At 40.0% G+C, this 17,272-nt stretch overlaps 1 protein-coding gene across 2 annotated transcripts in view; it reads right to left on the reverse strand.

Annotated features, from left to right (window-relative positions):
• Positions 1–17,272, reverse strand: part of Ptprb (protein tyrosine phosphatase receptor type B) — a 110,339-nt gene that overhangs the window by 13,529 nt on the left and 79,538 nt on the right. For both annotated transcript variants that reach the window (XM_069988648.1, XM_069988659.1), the window contains 11 exons: positions 15,937–16,043; positions 11,460–11,559; positions 10,591–10,674; positions 10,475–10,492; positions 10,275–10,356; positions 9,605–9,695; positions 8,855–8,931; positions 6,809–6,943; positions 3,887–4,009; positions 3,541–3,704; positions 944–1,079 (listed from right to left, as the gene is read on the reverse strand). In XM_069988648.1, coding sequence (XP_069844749.1) covers positions 944–1,079; positions 3,541–3,704; positions 3,887–4,009; positions 6,809–6,943; positions 8,855–8,931; positions 9,605–9,695; positions 10,275–10,356; positions 10,475–10,492; positions 10,591–10,674; positions 11,460–11,559; positions 15,937–16,043 — 1,117 coding nt within the window. The remainder of the gene's footprint in view (positions 1–943; positions 1,080–3,540; positions 3,705–3,886; positions 4,010–6,808; positions 6,944–8,854; positions 8,932–9,604; positions 9,696–10,274; positions 10,357–10,474; positions 10,493–10,590; positions 10,675–11,459; positions 11,560–15,936; positions 16,044–17,272) is intronic.

The following is a 17,272-nucleotide window of genomic DNA, read 5'->3' on the forward strand; positions in this document are numbered from 1 at the left end:
ACTGGATTTTTGCCTAGTTGGCCTCAAACTAAGACCCTCCTTTCTTGGCCTCCTGAGTAACTTGGATTACAGGTTTGTGCCACCATGCCCAGCTATGTAAAACATTTTTTAATACAGTTTTATGCAGTTACTCAGGCAATAACTTAGGAAAACCCATGACTAAGAGAACCTGAGGATTTGGAAGATGTTTATGCAGGAGAGGCATGCTTACCACATGTGGAGGATACAGATCAGAACCTGAGGCAGCGAGGAAGTGGGCTTAGTACTCAAGGAGAGGATTTTCTAGTGCAGGCTAGAACAGGCTCTAAGTCAACATAACCACTTCATAGATACAGATTTTCTATAAGCCCCTTTAGCTTCTGAACTTCACTTTTCTAATTAGAAATGAAATGTAATACCTTTCCTACTTGATTACTATAAAATTTTAATGGGATAACATGTTCATCAATTATCAAAAAATGTCAAGAGGGCTGTACAAATAGAAACATTTAGCTATCATGATTGACATACGGCCCCTGGTATCTCTAGAGATGGGGGTACAGACAGAGGGGGTCAAGGTCAGGACTGAGAACATATTGGAATCTTCCTCCCCATTAATAATTTGCAATTCTTATGAAACAAGCACCAAGCTGGGCGAGCTTGGCCATTTCCATATATATATATATATAATGCATTTGATCAAAAATTCATTTTTCTTCCTACCAATCTAAATTAATTTTCTTCTAAGCTGAGTAACTAGTTCAGTAAGGATAAGGTCATACATCATCTTCAAGGTCACTGAAATGTGTTTTGAAATAATAAGTCCTACAAAATGTCTCTATGCAGTCCTTTCTTTCTCTTCCTAAGGGCCAGAGTTATCTCCCCCTGTCAGATTAGAGACCTGGACATATTTTGGGGTGGGAAGGAGAAGGGTAAACTGAGCCTTTCAGTTTGTAATTCTTACCTCCGTCTGAACCATGTGAACTCTGTGAAGTCTTAGGTCATGTACTGCTCCATAAATGTCCACAGAGTCTTTGGAGTCTAATTGCTGGAGGATTCGATCCAGTGCAATAAAGGTTCCAGTTCTACCTACACCGGCACTACAAGAGATGGTAAAGGAAGATTCAGTCTTTTCATTAAGTTGGCCTCTCAACATTACGGCAATACTGTGATACAATCTTTTTTGTCCTAAGATGTGGGAGAATATAGGAATGTTTCTTTCTCTCAATGTGTTCTCTCTCCTACAGAAATATAACCCAGAACTCCCTGTGGTCCATTTCCCTCTATCCTTCTTCTCTTCTTTCACCTCATCGAAGATAAGGACTGCTCTGTATTTGGTATAAATCTTGTCTATGCATGTTTTCATCTTGTTCTACATACATGTAAATCCGTGAACAGAGTATTCATTTTATGTGTCACACGGATGTACTAAAATGCTAATGTGTTTTATGTATCTCTTTGCCAACTCTTCCACTCAATTTAGGTTTTGAGATTTATCTGTATTATTACATGTAGATCTAATTTCTACTTTATTATTGTAGTTTTTGGTGTGTTTGTGTATGTGTTAGTAGTGAGTACAAGGCAGGATATGAACACTTTTCTAGGACTGTCAGATTGCTCCCCAAGGTGATTATAATCTGGGGATTTTTTTAGGTGCTGTGGAAGTTGCTGACATCAAGATGAAATTATTCTTATCCAACCCAGACAGAATTAGAGTTGGTTAGCTAGGAAAGGGCAGAACTCATACCTACCTGCCTGCTTGCTCAAGGAGTTTCTAAAATCCCTACAAGAAATTCCTTCTCATTCTACAATATCCATGCTTTGCAAGCTTGTATCTGTGCACAGATTTCTGTAGCAAAACTTATCCTTAAGACTGTTTAGGACTATAATTCAAATAAGATAGTTTCTGCCAGCAATGGAACTCACAAGGCACTGCCACTAATTCCTAACCAATAGGAGTTCAGACTAGTAAAATCTGTGTCATAAAGAATATTTAAATTTCTCTCTTTTTGTCTTAGCAACTTGTCCGAGCCTTAACCTCTTTGAAGATACCCATTGTGTCTACCATGACACACATATTTCCACTGCAATGTTCTGCTATTCCCAAATATTCTGTATAGAATCTCTAGTTGTTATTTAGGTTGCCGATGTCCACATTTATAAGATAAAAAAGAACAATTCTCCAGTACTCCTGGACGAAAATGGCTGTGATTCTCAGAAAGCTCTTAAGTGTCTCACATTCCCACTAAAAGCATCAGGGTTCCAATGACATATAAAAGCAGGCCTCCTATGGTGTCAGGCTGATTGGGAGAAAATTAGCACACTTGACATTTCTCTTACTGTAGCAATTATCTGCTCTTTATTTATTAGTGCCATTCAGTTAGTGCTATCAAAGTGTTGCTGCAAACATTAATTAGCTAAACATCAGGCTCCCCAGAGAGAAAAACATGGCTTGTTAGGTTGATTTTATGGAAAGACATTCTGAGACAAAGAAAAGTCAAGAAAGAACAGACATTTAAGAGCAAAACTGGGTGTTACAAATGGAAAGTGCTATGCTGTGGTCTTCACGTTTGTGTCATGGTGAAATTTCATACTCCATTCAGCAGTTTTAGTTGTTGTAGCCTTTAGGAAGTGATTAAATCAGGAGAACTCTACTCTTAAAGATGTGATTAGTGCCTTATAAAAGCAAAGAGGAGCAGAGAAGGGTGGTGAGCTCTCAAAAGACATTGAATCTATTAGCCCCTTGAGCTTGGACTTCCCAGCCTCCAAAACTGTCAGAAACAAATTTCTACTGTGTATAAATTAGTCCATGGTAATTTTTATAGCGGGGCCAAGGGACAAAGAAATACTACTAGTTGGGTAGTAGTGGCTTGTAATGCTAGTTATTCAGGAGGTTGAGATCCAGAGGATCATGGTTCAAAGCCAGCCAGGGAAGAAAAGTCACCAAAGGTCTATCTCTAAAATACCCAGTAAGAAGTAGGGTTCAAAGCAAGGCTCAAGTGACAGAGTGCCAGTTGAGCAAGCAAGATGAGCTAGTACAAGTCCCTGAGTTAAACATTGGTATTGGCTAAACAAAGCAAAATTCATGTTACTAGACCTTGATGGAAATAGAACAGGGATGTGAAGGTTATAGAGGGCTTAAAAAGATGGAAGAGAAAGAGAGAGAAAGTATGGTAGTTGGGGAGAATGGCAGGAGGTGAGCTTGAGCAGTCACCATACCAGCTAAGTGACAGAAAGTTGTTGATAAACTGGATTGAAGGTTAAATGGACTCCTTATGGAAGACACAGAAGTCACTGAAGGATTTTTTTTTGTATAGTAGGAAAATAACACGAGGGTGAGAGAACAAGATCTTGGGAGAGAAGTGGGAGTAAAGAAAATGAAAGTCAATAAGGGAGAGCAAAGTTAGGGAGCATAAGGAAGAACATAAAATCTTTCAGGAGCTAAAGCAGCCTGATTGTCCTAAAGTAATCTTTCACTGGCCATATTCCTCATACTTCCACCTTGTTTTTCCAGACTCCTCTCACAGATGTTTTATTATTGTCTCTTGGGGTGCTGCGTACCTGCAGTGCACCACAGTGGGCCCGGGACCTGGGGTTCTGTTGATAAAGTCCCGGACAGTTCTCACAAACTGGATCAGGGACTGGGTGGTCTCTGGGACTCCATGGTCTGGCCACACCGTATAGTGAAAGTGACGGATGAGTCTGTGGACATCCAGCTGTTCCTCCTGGAAGAGTAGAGAGCAGGATAAGAAGAAGCACAACCTAAGGCAGACTCCGATTTGACAACTCTGCCACTCAGAGAAGTTTCTATAAGCCGAAACTCCTGAAAACAAAGCATTCCACCTAGATTCACAAATTTCCGTTCACCATTTCCAGTCCTTAATGGAAGTCAAGCAAACTAACATACACTGCATATCTTAAACTCCCTGATGGTCCACTCAGGCAGCACCGACTCTGACAGCATCTGCAGGATGAGGTCTCCGTAGTAGAGGGAATCTTGATCTGGGGGCCAGTAGTGATCACACTTTACCTAGGAGAGTGCAGAGAGGAAAAAAGTCAGCCTGGAAACAGGACTTGGCTCTTTGAATTCCTTCCCAAGGGAGGAATCCAGGCTTAGCTGCTAAAACCATGCGACTATCTACACTCTAGCTGGGCTGGTGCTGTATGGGACACATCCCTGCTTCTACCTGGAAGCATCATCTACTCAGGCATTACAGGGCTCGAGTTTTTGTTTTAGTTTTGACTGATTCCCTCAGCATTTCAGTACCCATAGCATATACAATTTTCTTTTTCTAGGTCTGGGGATGTAGATCTATTGATAGTATGCCTGTTTAGCATGTACAAGGCCTTGGCCTACTCTTCAGAACTGCAAAAAGAATGTGTGGCAAAAAAATCTTGTTCTTCCTGAAGAAAGATTTAGCTAGACTCAGGAAAGCATTGTCTTCCTACTCCTGTTTTGTTCGTATATTTTCTTATAAGTCCCGCGCGCTAACTGATTGCGCCACTGGAGCTCCTGTTCGTATGTTTTCTAACCTGGGCCAGATGCCAAGAGATCTTTTGAGAAGCTAGAATGCTTAGAAAACCTTGCCTTTCCAGAAGGATGGCCAATAGACACATGAAGAAATGCTCAACCTCCCTAGCCATAAAAGAAATGCAAATCATCTAGTGAGGAACATCTGGGTTGGTTCCATTATTTTAGCTATGGTAAACAATGCTGCAATAAACATAGTTGTGCTGGTAGCTTTAGTGTGGTCTTGTTTGTGAACATTTGGGTAAATGCCCAAAAGTGGGATTGCTGGGTCATAGGGGAGCTCTATGTGGAGTCTTTTGAGGAACTTCCATACTACTTTCCAAAGTGGTTGAACAAGTTTACACTCCCACCAACAATGCAGTAAGGTTCCCTTCTGTCCACATCCCCTCCAGCATCTGTTGTTATTAGAGTTCTTGATTCTAGCCATTCTAAGCGGGGTGAGGTGGTATCTCAATGTTGTTTTGACTTGCATTTCTTTTATGGCTAGGGAGGTTGAGCATTTCTTCAAGAAAATGTGGTATATATACACAATGGAATTCTATGCCTCTGTAAGAAAGAATGACATTGCCCCATTTGTTAGGAAATGGAAAGACTTGGAAAAAATTATATTAAGTGAAGTAAGCCAGGCCCAAAGAAACATAGGTCCCATGGTTTCCCTTATTTGCATTAACTAGTATATGTCTGAGTCAAGAAGAAAAGGTCAGATAAGTTGATATTAGGGGAATGAACCCTAAGGTATGTATTCAAATGTTTTTTTTCTTTCATGCGATTGTTTCTAACACATTTATAAGATGATTTCCTTGTTGCTTTGTATGTCCCTCCCCCACAGTATAACCCCTGCTTTCACTGTTTTTGATATCTGTATAATTTGTGGAGGGGAAGGGAAAAAACAAATCGTTTAAATAGGGATACAGGTGGACCCATTGCAACAATGAGATGTACAAGTCCTTATGTGGAAAACGAACTTTACAACTTTGGTGCAGGGGTGAGGGGGTGGGGAGGGAGGATGGGAAGGGATGGGAAGGGGAAACAAAGGAGGAGGCTACAATGCTTGATAAGAAATGTACTCATTATCTTGCCCATGTAATTGTAACCCCTCTGTACAGTATTTTCACAATAATAAAAAAAAAAGAAAAATGAACTTTACAACTTTGGCTGGGGGTGGGGGGATTAGGGGAGGGGGAAGCGAGGGGGAGGTATGGGGGAGGATGGGAAGGGATGGGAAGAGGAAACAAAGGAGGAGGCAACAATGCTTGATAAGAAGTGTACTCATTACCTTGCCCATGTAATTTTAAACCCTCTGTATGGTATTTTCACAATAAAAAAAAGAAAAAGAAAAAGGAAAACTTGCCTTTCCATGTTCAAAGAAGAGTGAAAGGGGGCTATGAACATTTATTTATACATGTTTGTGTTTTGTTTGGGGATATTTTATATAGTTATGTATAACTTGACATATTTTAATGAAAGACATATCCATTGATTTTAAATATGTTTGTACACATAGACATGTTTATAAAGTACTGTATGAGATTAATTGTATTGCACTGATAATGGCAAGATATCCCAGGAGGATAGATAGAGTTACATATGCATATGAATACATCTCTGTTTTATCAAACACACTTAACTGTTATAGACATTTTTCCAGTTGCTCCATCATTAGAATGATATTAATTACATCTTACTATACTACATGTAATAAATAATACTAAATTACATTATCATAACACAATTATAAATATCACACAGGCTAGTCTTGTAGAGGAAGACATGTAAGTCTCAGTCTAGAATGAATGGCCTAAAAATCTAAATCTAAAACCAATGTGTAATTTTATTGAGCAATTTAACCTGTAGAATGTGGAGGGTTATAAGTGCATTATAAGAGATCTGCATATAATTTGTCCAGATAACTATTTTCCTTTGGGTTCACTAGCACAGCTGAAAACACTTCTTTTTGAGGGCAAGGACAGGCCCCTCATTCTAGCAGAATCTCTCCATATAGCTGGACACTTAAAGATGGAACAAATCAGTGGTTGAAACGCTGTCTGTGTAATGAGCACTTGTGATGTATCAGTTCTCATATGGACATAGCCCTGACTGGAAATTCAGACCCATAAACAGAATGGGGGAATCACCTGGATTTTCCTGTTAGAGCCTTTTATATACCGTGACTGAAAACACTAATGATGTTCTCACATGGTGGGGTGATGGTGGGGTGTAACTTTGGGTAGGGTGAGGTTAGATTCCATCTGGGTGGCAAAAAGGAAAGCTAGGAAGTCAGGAAAGCTGTTTACTCACTCGGCCCTTCTCAACACACTGGGTCACCATGACAATGTTGTGAACATTCTGTTCCCACGCCATTTTCCAGAAGTCATCCTTGGTGCCAGGAAGCGGTCCCTGAGTAGCTATGTATTCTCTTCTGAAGTTGTTGCCCTGAGATGAATTTACAATATGAAGAGTCAGAAACAATGGGCCTCTTCAAAACTGTAAACAAAGAGTCAGCTCTGCCGATTAGATGACATGGAAGTCTCCGCCAGGCTCTGGACTTGAGAGAAAGATACTAACACAAATGTCAAGGCTTGAGCAGGAAGGACAAAGGCTAGAACATTGAACTATTGTTCAGAACCACATTCCCTTTTGTCAGGCTGGGTCTATTCTGAAAGGCAAATAGAGGACTTTAAGCAATGATCTCAAAAATTCTCCACTCTCAATTATGTGTGTGTGTGTGTGTGTGTGTGTGTGTGTGTGTGTGTGTGTGTGTGTGTGTGTGTGTGTGTGTGTGTGTGTGTGTGTGTGTGTGTGTGTGTGGTGTGCAGACTATTTGAGGAATAGTCATCATTTTGGATAATTGACACTTGAGGAATCTTAGTCATTTTGCACAAATGACATTAGAGTAAGTTGGTGAGGGGATGTCATACAGGAGAAGCTTAATGGAGAAGAGCCGTGGTTCCATGAGCTCCGCTACATAATGTGCAGTGGGTCAGAACCCAGCCAGGTTATTTCCACCCACTCATTCTGCACTTCAGCAAGGCAGGCTTGCTTGCAAAATCCAGTGGACGCTCTTTCTCTCATCGCCTCTCCCAGGGTCTCTCCATGATGTCACCTCTGCCACCCACACACTGCCTCTCAACTGGCTAGTCCGTATTTATCCTTTTGCATGATCTCTGTTGGGCTGTGCTTCTTTTATCTTTCTCTCTATGGGGTGATATTCTCCTCCTTGATGCTTTGTGGCAACCTCTAGCCTCTTGCTATTCCGAGTGTAGTCCTTGCGCAGGCAGCAATGGGATCATACGAAGGCTTGTTAAAATCCCAGACCCCATCACATAGCACATTTTAACAAGCTCCCCAGCTGATGTGGCTGTATGTTATGTTGGAGAAGCCCCTGCCTTGGTAAGTTTCTCATCACATCACTTTTCTACATTCTTGATGTTTCTACTATCTGAGAACTCCTTTAGTGTCGGATCCCAGTGACTCAGTGTTTGACCTTAAGAGAGCACTTAATTCCTGTGAGTTTATCACATAAATTGAGTGATTGTTTGAGGCAATTATTATTGTTTTTGAAAAAGAAACTGGAGGCCCAAAGAGGTATAACTTGTCTTTGATTATAGATCCAGCAAAGGGCAGAAATGGGATTCAAATCCAGATTTGTCCGACCCCTGAAACTCTTCTTCTTCTTTTTTATTTTTTTTTTGTTGGTCATGGGGCTTGAACTCTGGGCCTGGGTGCTGTCCCTCAGGTCTTCAGCTCAAGGCTAGCGCTCTACCACTTGAGCTACAGTGCCACTTCCTGTTTTTCTGGTGATTTATTGGACATAAGAGTTTCACGGACTGTCTTGCCCAGGCTGGCTTTGAACCACAATCCTCAGATCTCAGCTTCCTGAGTAGCTAGGATTACAGGTGTGAACCACCGGTGCCTAGCCCCTGAAACTCTTTCCATTGTGGTGTTTTAGAAAGTTGACTCAATGCTAGCCAGAATCAAGGCCCAGGTCTAACTTGTCTTTGAAGTGGGTCTTCAGTTTTTCAAAAATCCAAATAACAGGAGTTTGTTTTCCCTGGCTTGGCAGCCTTATCATTGGGGACCCAACTTCTTTAGGAAGCTCCAGTCTTGTCTTAGGACTGCATAACAAAGGCAATCTTTGGGAATGCAGCCTGATAATTGTGTAGGATTATAGCCACTGTGGAAAGTGGGGTTTGGTAGTGATTGAAGTGCTTTATACTTCACACTTTCTACTCTATGATAATCAGATATGGTCCTCTAAAATCTGCAAATGTTTTTAGACGGAAAGCAGTGGGGCTTGCAGGAGGAGTGTTATGTCCCATGTAGCTGACTTGATGGCTCACTTACCGGGATGTAGCTGGCATTGATGTAGTCAGAGCAAGGGTCATCATCTACATTGGACAGCTTCACTCGTGAGGCATCATCTGGAAGGAAGTTTATCGACAAGTTTGTTGCTGTGTCTTGGAGTGATTTTCTATTTATGTAATGTGTAAAAATGGATGCACCTTATCTTTGAGTCGCACAGCAGCCTCAAGCAAGGTGTTCTTATCTCTACTTTACAGATTGAGCAAAGACAGGACAACCGCATTGCCCCAGGTTGTACATGAACAATCAGACACAGGAGATGGATGTGAATGAGGCCCCCGGTACACTTTGTTTTGCAATATTATGACACTTGTCTAATGGGGTGACCAGCTAGTTCCCTTACACCACCGGAATAAATAAAATCCAGAAAAACTGCCTTCTATTGCTTTAACTAATTGATTCTTTTTCTTAAATATTGTTAATTAGAGACTTAGTGAAACAGACCCTGGCCAGCTTTGTGTCAGAGACCTGCTGTTAACCCATGGGGAAATGTCAACAGCTTGTGTCCTCATATAACTAGAATTCAAACTGTTATTTACCCTTCTGGAGAGAAATTCAGTAGCAATCTTTCCTTGTTAAAGTCATTTATAGCCTGCGATCTTCCATTTCTAGCTTCCTATAACTTACAGATATTTTTTATTATACCATATTTATTTAGTCCCCTTTTATTCCTGGAAAAGAGCAGAAATGGTTAGAGGAAGACAGCGCTGCAAATTTCAACACAGAACTTACAGGGCAATATATTGTTGTATCGATTTTTCCCTCTGTTCTCTGGCAAGAGTGCACTATCACATGACTGGTTTCGGCCTATGTCTTTTAAGTCCTGTTAGGTTAAAAAAAAAAGATTATAGGTGGAGAATATAAAATAGAACAGAATATAAGAGAAGAATAGAATAAATAAAATAGAATATAAAATAGAGGTTATATAGTTCTTGAGCTAGATAATAAGCATTTTAAGTTCCAGAATGCCTACTATTACATTGGTATGAGCTCCATTTCCTTCTACAGTTGCCCACTGGAGACATTCTTATCACCATCTTACAGACCAGGCTTAGAGAGTATAACTAATGTTTCCAGGTCCCACAAGTAGAAAAACTGGGAATCACATCCAAAGCCTGGTCACTTTTTGCCAAGCCATATTATTTCCCAGCTAAGCAAATGATCAGGCTGAATAACTTGACAGCACCAAGTTTACAGCTGAAATGTGTTCATTCTTTCTTGCCATATGATCCAAGCAGCACTTTGTTTGCTGGGGCTACTCAGGAGCTCCAACCAGTTTCTGAGACTAGGTGCATACTGAGCAAGGAAACACCGGGCTGAGAGCGGAAGCATCATTCTAACTGTAATCCCACAGGAAAGGGTAGGACGGAAATTCTGCTTCACTGTGCTTGAGTTACTGTACCTCATATTCCTTGGATAGAAGGTAGTTGGAGTCAGCCTGCAGTTTCATGAAATGTCCTTCAAACTGATTTATTTTTATGGGGCTGCAATTAAAAATGAAACAAAAGGAAAAGAAAGTTACTAGGAAAAAAGGGAAATGCCATAAATGGTCTGTTATATTTCAAAAGCAGATAATATGGTAGATAATGTGTTCTCTCTTACCAGGAAGTTTTCCGGTTACTGAAAAGAAGTAAGAAAAGAAAGAAAGACCTCATTAACAAACCTCACATAATAAACATCTCCCAATAAATTAAATAATGAGAAGAGGTGTCACTTACCCTTTCTGGCCCAGATTCAAATGGACAGATAATGGGCGGTCCCTACGAATGCTCAAGCGAGCTGAGGGCCTTTCTCGACCATGGCTGAAACAGAAGGCAGATTTTTATTTTCAACATGATACAATAGAACATTTTTTTCCATTTATGGTAAGACTGTGCATGTTTGTGCAAATAAGGAGTTTTCAGTATTCATTGCCCTCAGCCAGCATCTCTTTGAAGGGAGAACAGGGGAAGAAGAACCTAAAGGAGTCATCTTTCCCACTCAGAAACAGATCTGTATGATAAATGAAGACTTGTTTCCTGGTTTTTGGCTACAGGTCATAATCACTTCCTACACTCTCAGTAAAACTTTCCTTTGAAAAAAAATCTTCAAACCAGTAAACTTCAGATGCCAGACGTGACTGCAAGAGAGAGAATAAAGTACTAAAAAAATAAGTAAGTTCACTAAAAGAAGAGGGCAGGCTGTCTGGCTCTTCTTAGTTCCTTCTTAAATTATGGTGGTGGAGATGATGTCAAACATGCTTTTCAGAATATTGCATAAAAACATTTGCGCACACCATTTGCAAACATCTCTGTTCTCACAAAGACATAAAGCAACATTTTTTTTCATTCTTACTGATGCAAAAAGAGTGATTTCCACTTAAATAAAGCTCCTGACTGTCTATGAGTCCTTGGAAAGGACCAAATTTATCCATGATGGACAGTGAGTCATGCTTCTAGAATTTGACTTTTGTTTGTACTGAGAAGACAATGGTGATTTAACTTGGGGAAATTAAATTGTTTTCCTTTTCCCTCTTCAAGTCAAAGGGTATTTTCAGTTGCATTTCTACAGCTGAGGACCCAGTCACCAGAGAGATGTTTGTCCGTACCTTGCTTTTTGTCTGCAGATGAATAAGGCAACCAGAGCCACCAGCATGCCAATCAGAAACAGGCCAGCACTTACACCTTCAATGACACCAAACAAGGGCTCTACAAGAATCCAGATGGAAACAACAAATCCAGATGGGAAAATCAGTGATAGGAAACCAGTAAGAGCATATCCCAGCTGCAGCCATATCTCGCAAGTAATGTTATTACAAGTACAGTTCAAGTGATGCTCACCTTGAGGTATTGACTACAATGGTTACAGGGCTGCTATCTGATGTCAGAAGTAGATCCATTAGAGGGAAAAAGTTCATTCACTGTTGTAGGGAAAGATGGATGGCTTATTTGCACTTTGTGCTCAGAGGTAAAGCTTGGGACACCTGATATAAAAGCTTGACTTTACTACCAAAATGTAGATGCAATTTCACTGATATAAAGTTTGTTACACAGCCTCTGGGGCTTAGCAAATCCAGTGAATTGCTAAGAGTTGTGTTAAAAAAATTGGTATTTTTAGGGGCTGGAAAGGTGGCTCAGTGGTAGAGTGCTTGCCTTGCATGCCTGAGGCCCTGGGTTCCATTCCTCAGCACCACATACACAAAAAGAAAAAAGCCAGAAGTGATGCTGTGGCTCAAGTGGTAGAGCACTAGCCTTCAGCTGAAGAGCTGAGGGACAGCACCCAGGCCCAGAGTTCAGGCCCCACGACCCGACCCCCCCAAAAAATTGGTATTTTTGTTATCTGGTGGGATATTGTTATCAAGAATTTATGAATAGGAGGAATAACTGTTTCTTGAGACAGAGTCTCACCATAATGTCCAGACTGGCCTTGAACTTCTGTGCTCAGGTGATTCTTTTGCCTCAGTCTCCCTAGTAGCAGGGATTATAGGTATGAACCATTGTATCTAGATAGCCTGTTTCTTTTTTAAAAAAGTTTTCTTGAAATATAATTCACATACTATATCATTCACGCAGTTTCATTGTAAAATTCAATACTTGCTACTATAGTTGGAGAATTCCACAAAGATCACTATAATTTCATCACCCCCTAACAAATCTATGCCTTTTGGCAGATATTCTATTCTTCCTTCTCTGTAGCCCCTGGAGACCACTAATCTATTTCCTGTTTATGAATTTGCCAGTTCTGTACATTTCTTTCTTTCTTTCTTTTTTTTTTTTTTGATCTGGTTGTGGGGTCTGAACTCTGGGCCTGGGCATTGTCCCTCAGCTCTTCAGCTCAAGGTTAGCACTCTACCACTTGAGCCACAGCGCCACTTCCAGCTTTTTTTCTTTTTTGCTTATGTGGTGCTGAGGAATCGAACCCAGGGCCTCATGCGTGCAAGGCAAGCACTTTACCACTGAGCCACCTTCCCAGCCCTGTTCTGTACATTTCATATAAACTGAGTCTTGATTAAATGGCATTTGATGAGTGCTTTCTTTCATTTAACTTATGTTGTTAGAGGTTTATGTAAATAAAATTTATTTCATTTGGATTTATGGCTGAATAAACGTATGGATATATCAAGTTTTACTTATCTATTCATCTATTCATGGACATTTGAGTTCTTTTTATTTCTTGGTGATTGTGACTGATATAGCTATGAACACCCATGTTTTAAATTTTTATGTAAACAAGTTTGTATTTCTCATGGGTATATGCTTCAGAATGGGATTGCTGGATCATAAGATAACTATGTTTGACATTTTGAGGAACTTCAGGTGTTCTACAAAGTAGGGAAGATCATTCTTCAAAGTATACCTGAGGGTTCCAATTTCTTCATATCATCATTAACACTTGTTATTATTTTTTGACCGTAATAATGGCAATGGCTAGTATCTTATTAAAGTTTCTCTCTTTCCTTCCTTCCCTTCTTTCTTCCTTTCTTTCTTCCTTCCTTCCTTTCTTCCTTCCTTCCTGCCCTCCTTCCTTCTCCCTCCCTCCCTCTCTTCCTTTCTCTCTTCCTTTCCTTCCTTCCTTCCTTCCTTCCTTCCTTCCTTCCTTCCTTCCTTCCTTCCTTCCTTCCTTCCTTCCTTCCTTCCTTCCTTCCTTCCTTCCTTTCTTCTTGTTGGTCCTGGGGCTTGAACACAGGGCTAGGGTGCTGTCCCTGAGCTACTTTGCTCAAGGCTAGGGCTCTACCACTTGAGCCACAGCTCCACTTCTGGATTTTTTTAGTAGTTAATTGGAGTTAAGGGTCTCACAGACTTTCCTGCCTGGGCTGGCTTTGAACTGTGATCCTCAGATCTCAGCTTTCTGAGTAGCTCAGATTATAGGTGTGAACCACCATCACCCAGCTTATTATTAAGATTTTGATTAGCATTTTCCTCATGGAAAAAACATATATGGAATATATGCTGTTGAGCATATATTCATACATTTATGGGTTACTTGTATATCTTTGGAGAAATGTCTATGTTGATCCTTTGTACATTTAAAAATTATGATTGCCTATTTATTCCTGAAAGATAAGAGTTCTTTGCACATTCTAGATTCTCAACCTTTGTCAGATATATAATCTCTCCTGTTCTGTGGGTTGTCATTTCATTTATTTGATGGTCTCCTTTGAAACACAAAACCTTTTAATTTTGATTAAACCTAATTTAGTGCTTTTGTTGCTTGTACTTTTGGTATCTTATATACAAAACCATTTTATAACCCCAGGTCACAAAGACTGACATATATTTTCTTTAAAAAATGTTACTATTTTGCCTCTTATATTTAGCTCCATAAAGTAGCCCATTTTTTGCATTACATTGTGAGCCTTTATATTTGTTTTTTTTTTCATATTGTTTTTCAATACTCATCAAACCAACAAATTCTGTTTTGAATGTAGGGTAAGTACATTCCTTTACTGGCCTAAATAGAAATTTTTGTTACATAACAACATTTCAGATAGGAAAGAATTGTGTTTACAAAGTCCATACTTAACACCAAATTATAAGCAAATACATGTAAATCCTCTTAACTGGGTCCAATCCTACTTTGGTCTGAAAAGTGGAAGATTATCCTTTTATTTGGCATAAATAGATAGAAAGCTTTGTGAGGCAGAGCCATCTTTTGTCCAGCAGCAGGAGAGACTGTTTTAGTTCTAAAGAACTTTCTCAGACCAAGAAATTGCAGCCCACTGGGCACAGAAAGCTGGGACAGGCATTGGTGCCAAAGAACAAGGTTATGGAAGCTGAACTGTTTGGCACAATGGGAACAGTGAGATAGGGCAGGACATAGACTCATACTGTGGTAAAAAGGGCCAGGATCCCAGCTGCACCTTCTTGGGTGAGTTATTCAACCTTTTGGTGCTGCATGTCCTCACCTTTGAAATCAGAATAGTAACGACATCTCCTTCCAAGCTTATACTAAAGATTGGATATGCTATTCTATGTAAAACATGCTTAAAACTGTTACCTCCACAGAAACAACTAGCATATTAGATACTAGCTAATATCACCAAATGTTCTCTCTAGCATACTTGAGATTCAAAAATGTATATAAAGCCTTTAAAGGTAATATTTTAAACTTATTATTGTTATTATTACTATTATTATTAATGATAATTATTGTTGTCATTACAATTTATGTACTGGAAATTTAATCCAGACACTCACACATGCTAGGCACGCACTCTACCACTGAGCCCTACACATAGCCCTCTAAATTAAGACTTCAAAACAATGTAAGAAGTGAACAGAATAAGCAAAGGGAAGAAAAATCACCTATCGCTCTACTATTTTGAGACAGTCATTAATGTTCTGGTGTTTTCTCTAGCCTTTTTTATTGTGAAAATACTGTACAGAGAGGTTACAATGATATGGGCAAGATAATGAGTACATTTTTTATCAAACATTGTAGCCTCCTCCTTTGTTTCCCCTTCCCATCCTTTTAGTCTTTTTTAAAATGTAGTTTGCCCTCAGTATTGAGGTGAATTGGTCCCAGGATTTACCCCCACTATTCCAAAGTTTGTGGTTATTGAAGTCCCTAATATAAAATGGCATAGCATTTTCATATAACTTATACACACCTTTTTGTATACTTGAAGGCATCTCTAGATTAGTTACTGTGAATGTATGTTGTCATACTGCATTGATAATGAATTGAAACAGTCTATTCATAGACATAATTGTTGTCAAATATTTTGATATAGTGTCAAACTTTTGAAGACAAGAGCTGACTATGTGTGCACACAGATCTACTGATATCTGAAAGCCTTTTGTATCCATTTAATTCTGGTCTTTGCAAGCTCTTGATGTTAATGAATGTCACTCACTGTTGAAAAGGGAAAAATATCATGCACTTCCACCTTTTTTTTCTAGATTAATCTCCTTTAGGTCTATTCTGGTCTGATCTAATTCATATCAATCCATGATCACATAGAGATTAAGTTCCCAGTGGAAATTAATGTTTCTGCCACCATCAAATGTGTTACCAGACTTCCCCACTGTTGGCTCTTATAGGTGGTATGGCAGCTGGCAGAAGGAAGGACAGGCAAATCTCACCTGATTCTGTGGTGATAGGCAAAGAAAAAAATGTATCCGAATAGAGTGGCTTTGTGAATTCTTTCAGGTCCTCATCAAACAGCTGAGTAAAAGCCCGAATGCTGATTCTGCAAACAAAACAGTTGGAGTGTGAATTAGTGACTCAGCACAGTGGAACGGGTTGAAAATTGTGTTCAAGGAAAAATCTGGGTGGATACCTGGTTATTATGTGTGCAGGGAGAGGGATGAATTAAAGAGTCAGATAGAGCTGCAGGTCATGCATTCTTTCATTCATTGAGTTCCTCATCAAATATTTACTAAGCTACTGCTGGGTACCAGACCTAAGTCTAGAAACTGTGGATATTGCATGGAACAACACAAAACCTCTGCCTTTCGAGGGATTGCAGGCCATGGAGGAAGTCAGGCAAGTGACTCAGGAATGTAGGATGTCAGATGATGAAGACTATGAGAAAAAGAGATGGAAAGCAAAGGGGATGAGGCTGCCTTACTCAGCATGGCCGTAGAAAGACCTGGATAAGAAGACCTTGTACAGAAATCTGAGGAAAGTGAAGGAGAAGTCAGGCTCACAGTTCAGTGGTGACTATTGTCACAAAAATTTGAGGCAGAAAATACCTGGGACCTCTGAGGAACAGCAAGAGACGAACAAGCCCAAGCCTTATTGATGAGTGATCTGCTGTGAGATCAGAGAGGTCCATGAGCCAGACCATGTAGGAATGGCCGATCCTACTCACCATGATGCCATGAGGAAGACCATGGCTTTTGCTCAGATTGACATGGGAAGACTTTGGATGTTGTATTCGACACAGAAGTGAGTGTTGCTGCATAAGAATAGACAAAGGAGAAAAGGATGAAGAAGAAAGAGGGGATGGGAGGATGAGTTGGGGGGATTATAATAATCCAGGTGGAAGATGATAGCTTGGACTACAGTGGTGGTTGAGGTAATGAGAAGTGTTGGGTATTTCAGAGAGGAGCTAGAAGATTTGCTCAGGGATGTGGAGTATGAAAGAAAAGGTGGAATCAAGGGTGATTCTACATATTCTGGCTGGGGAACAAGTGGAAATAAGGAGGTGCTGTATGCAAACATAAGGGAAGAGTATGGAATAGATGGAGGAGTATGGGAGTATCTAGGTAGAGTTTAGTTGTGAGAATAGTAATTCTCAGATATCCATTAAAGCTGATCCATAGCTGAAATATCAATGTGGTAATTGCCATTATTATTTTATTTTCCTATCTTTTTGGCCTTCCCTTCCCTTCCCTTCCTTCTCTCCCTCCCTCCCTTCCTACTTTCCTTCTTTCCTTCCTTCCTTTCTTCCCCTTAATACTGATATTTGAACTC

The sequence above is a fragment of the Dipodomys merriami genome, unplaced genomic scaffold (assembly GCF_024711535.1).
Source record: "Dipodomys merriami isolate MVZ:Mamm:240054 unplaced genomic scaffold, mDipMer1.0.p SCAF_10, whole genome shotgun sequence".
NCBI lineage: Eukaryota > Metazoa > Chordata > Mammalia > Rodentia > Heteromyidae > Dipodomys > Dipodomys merriami.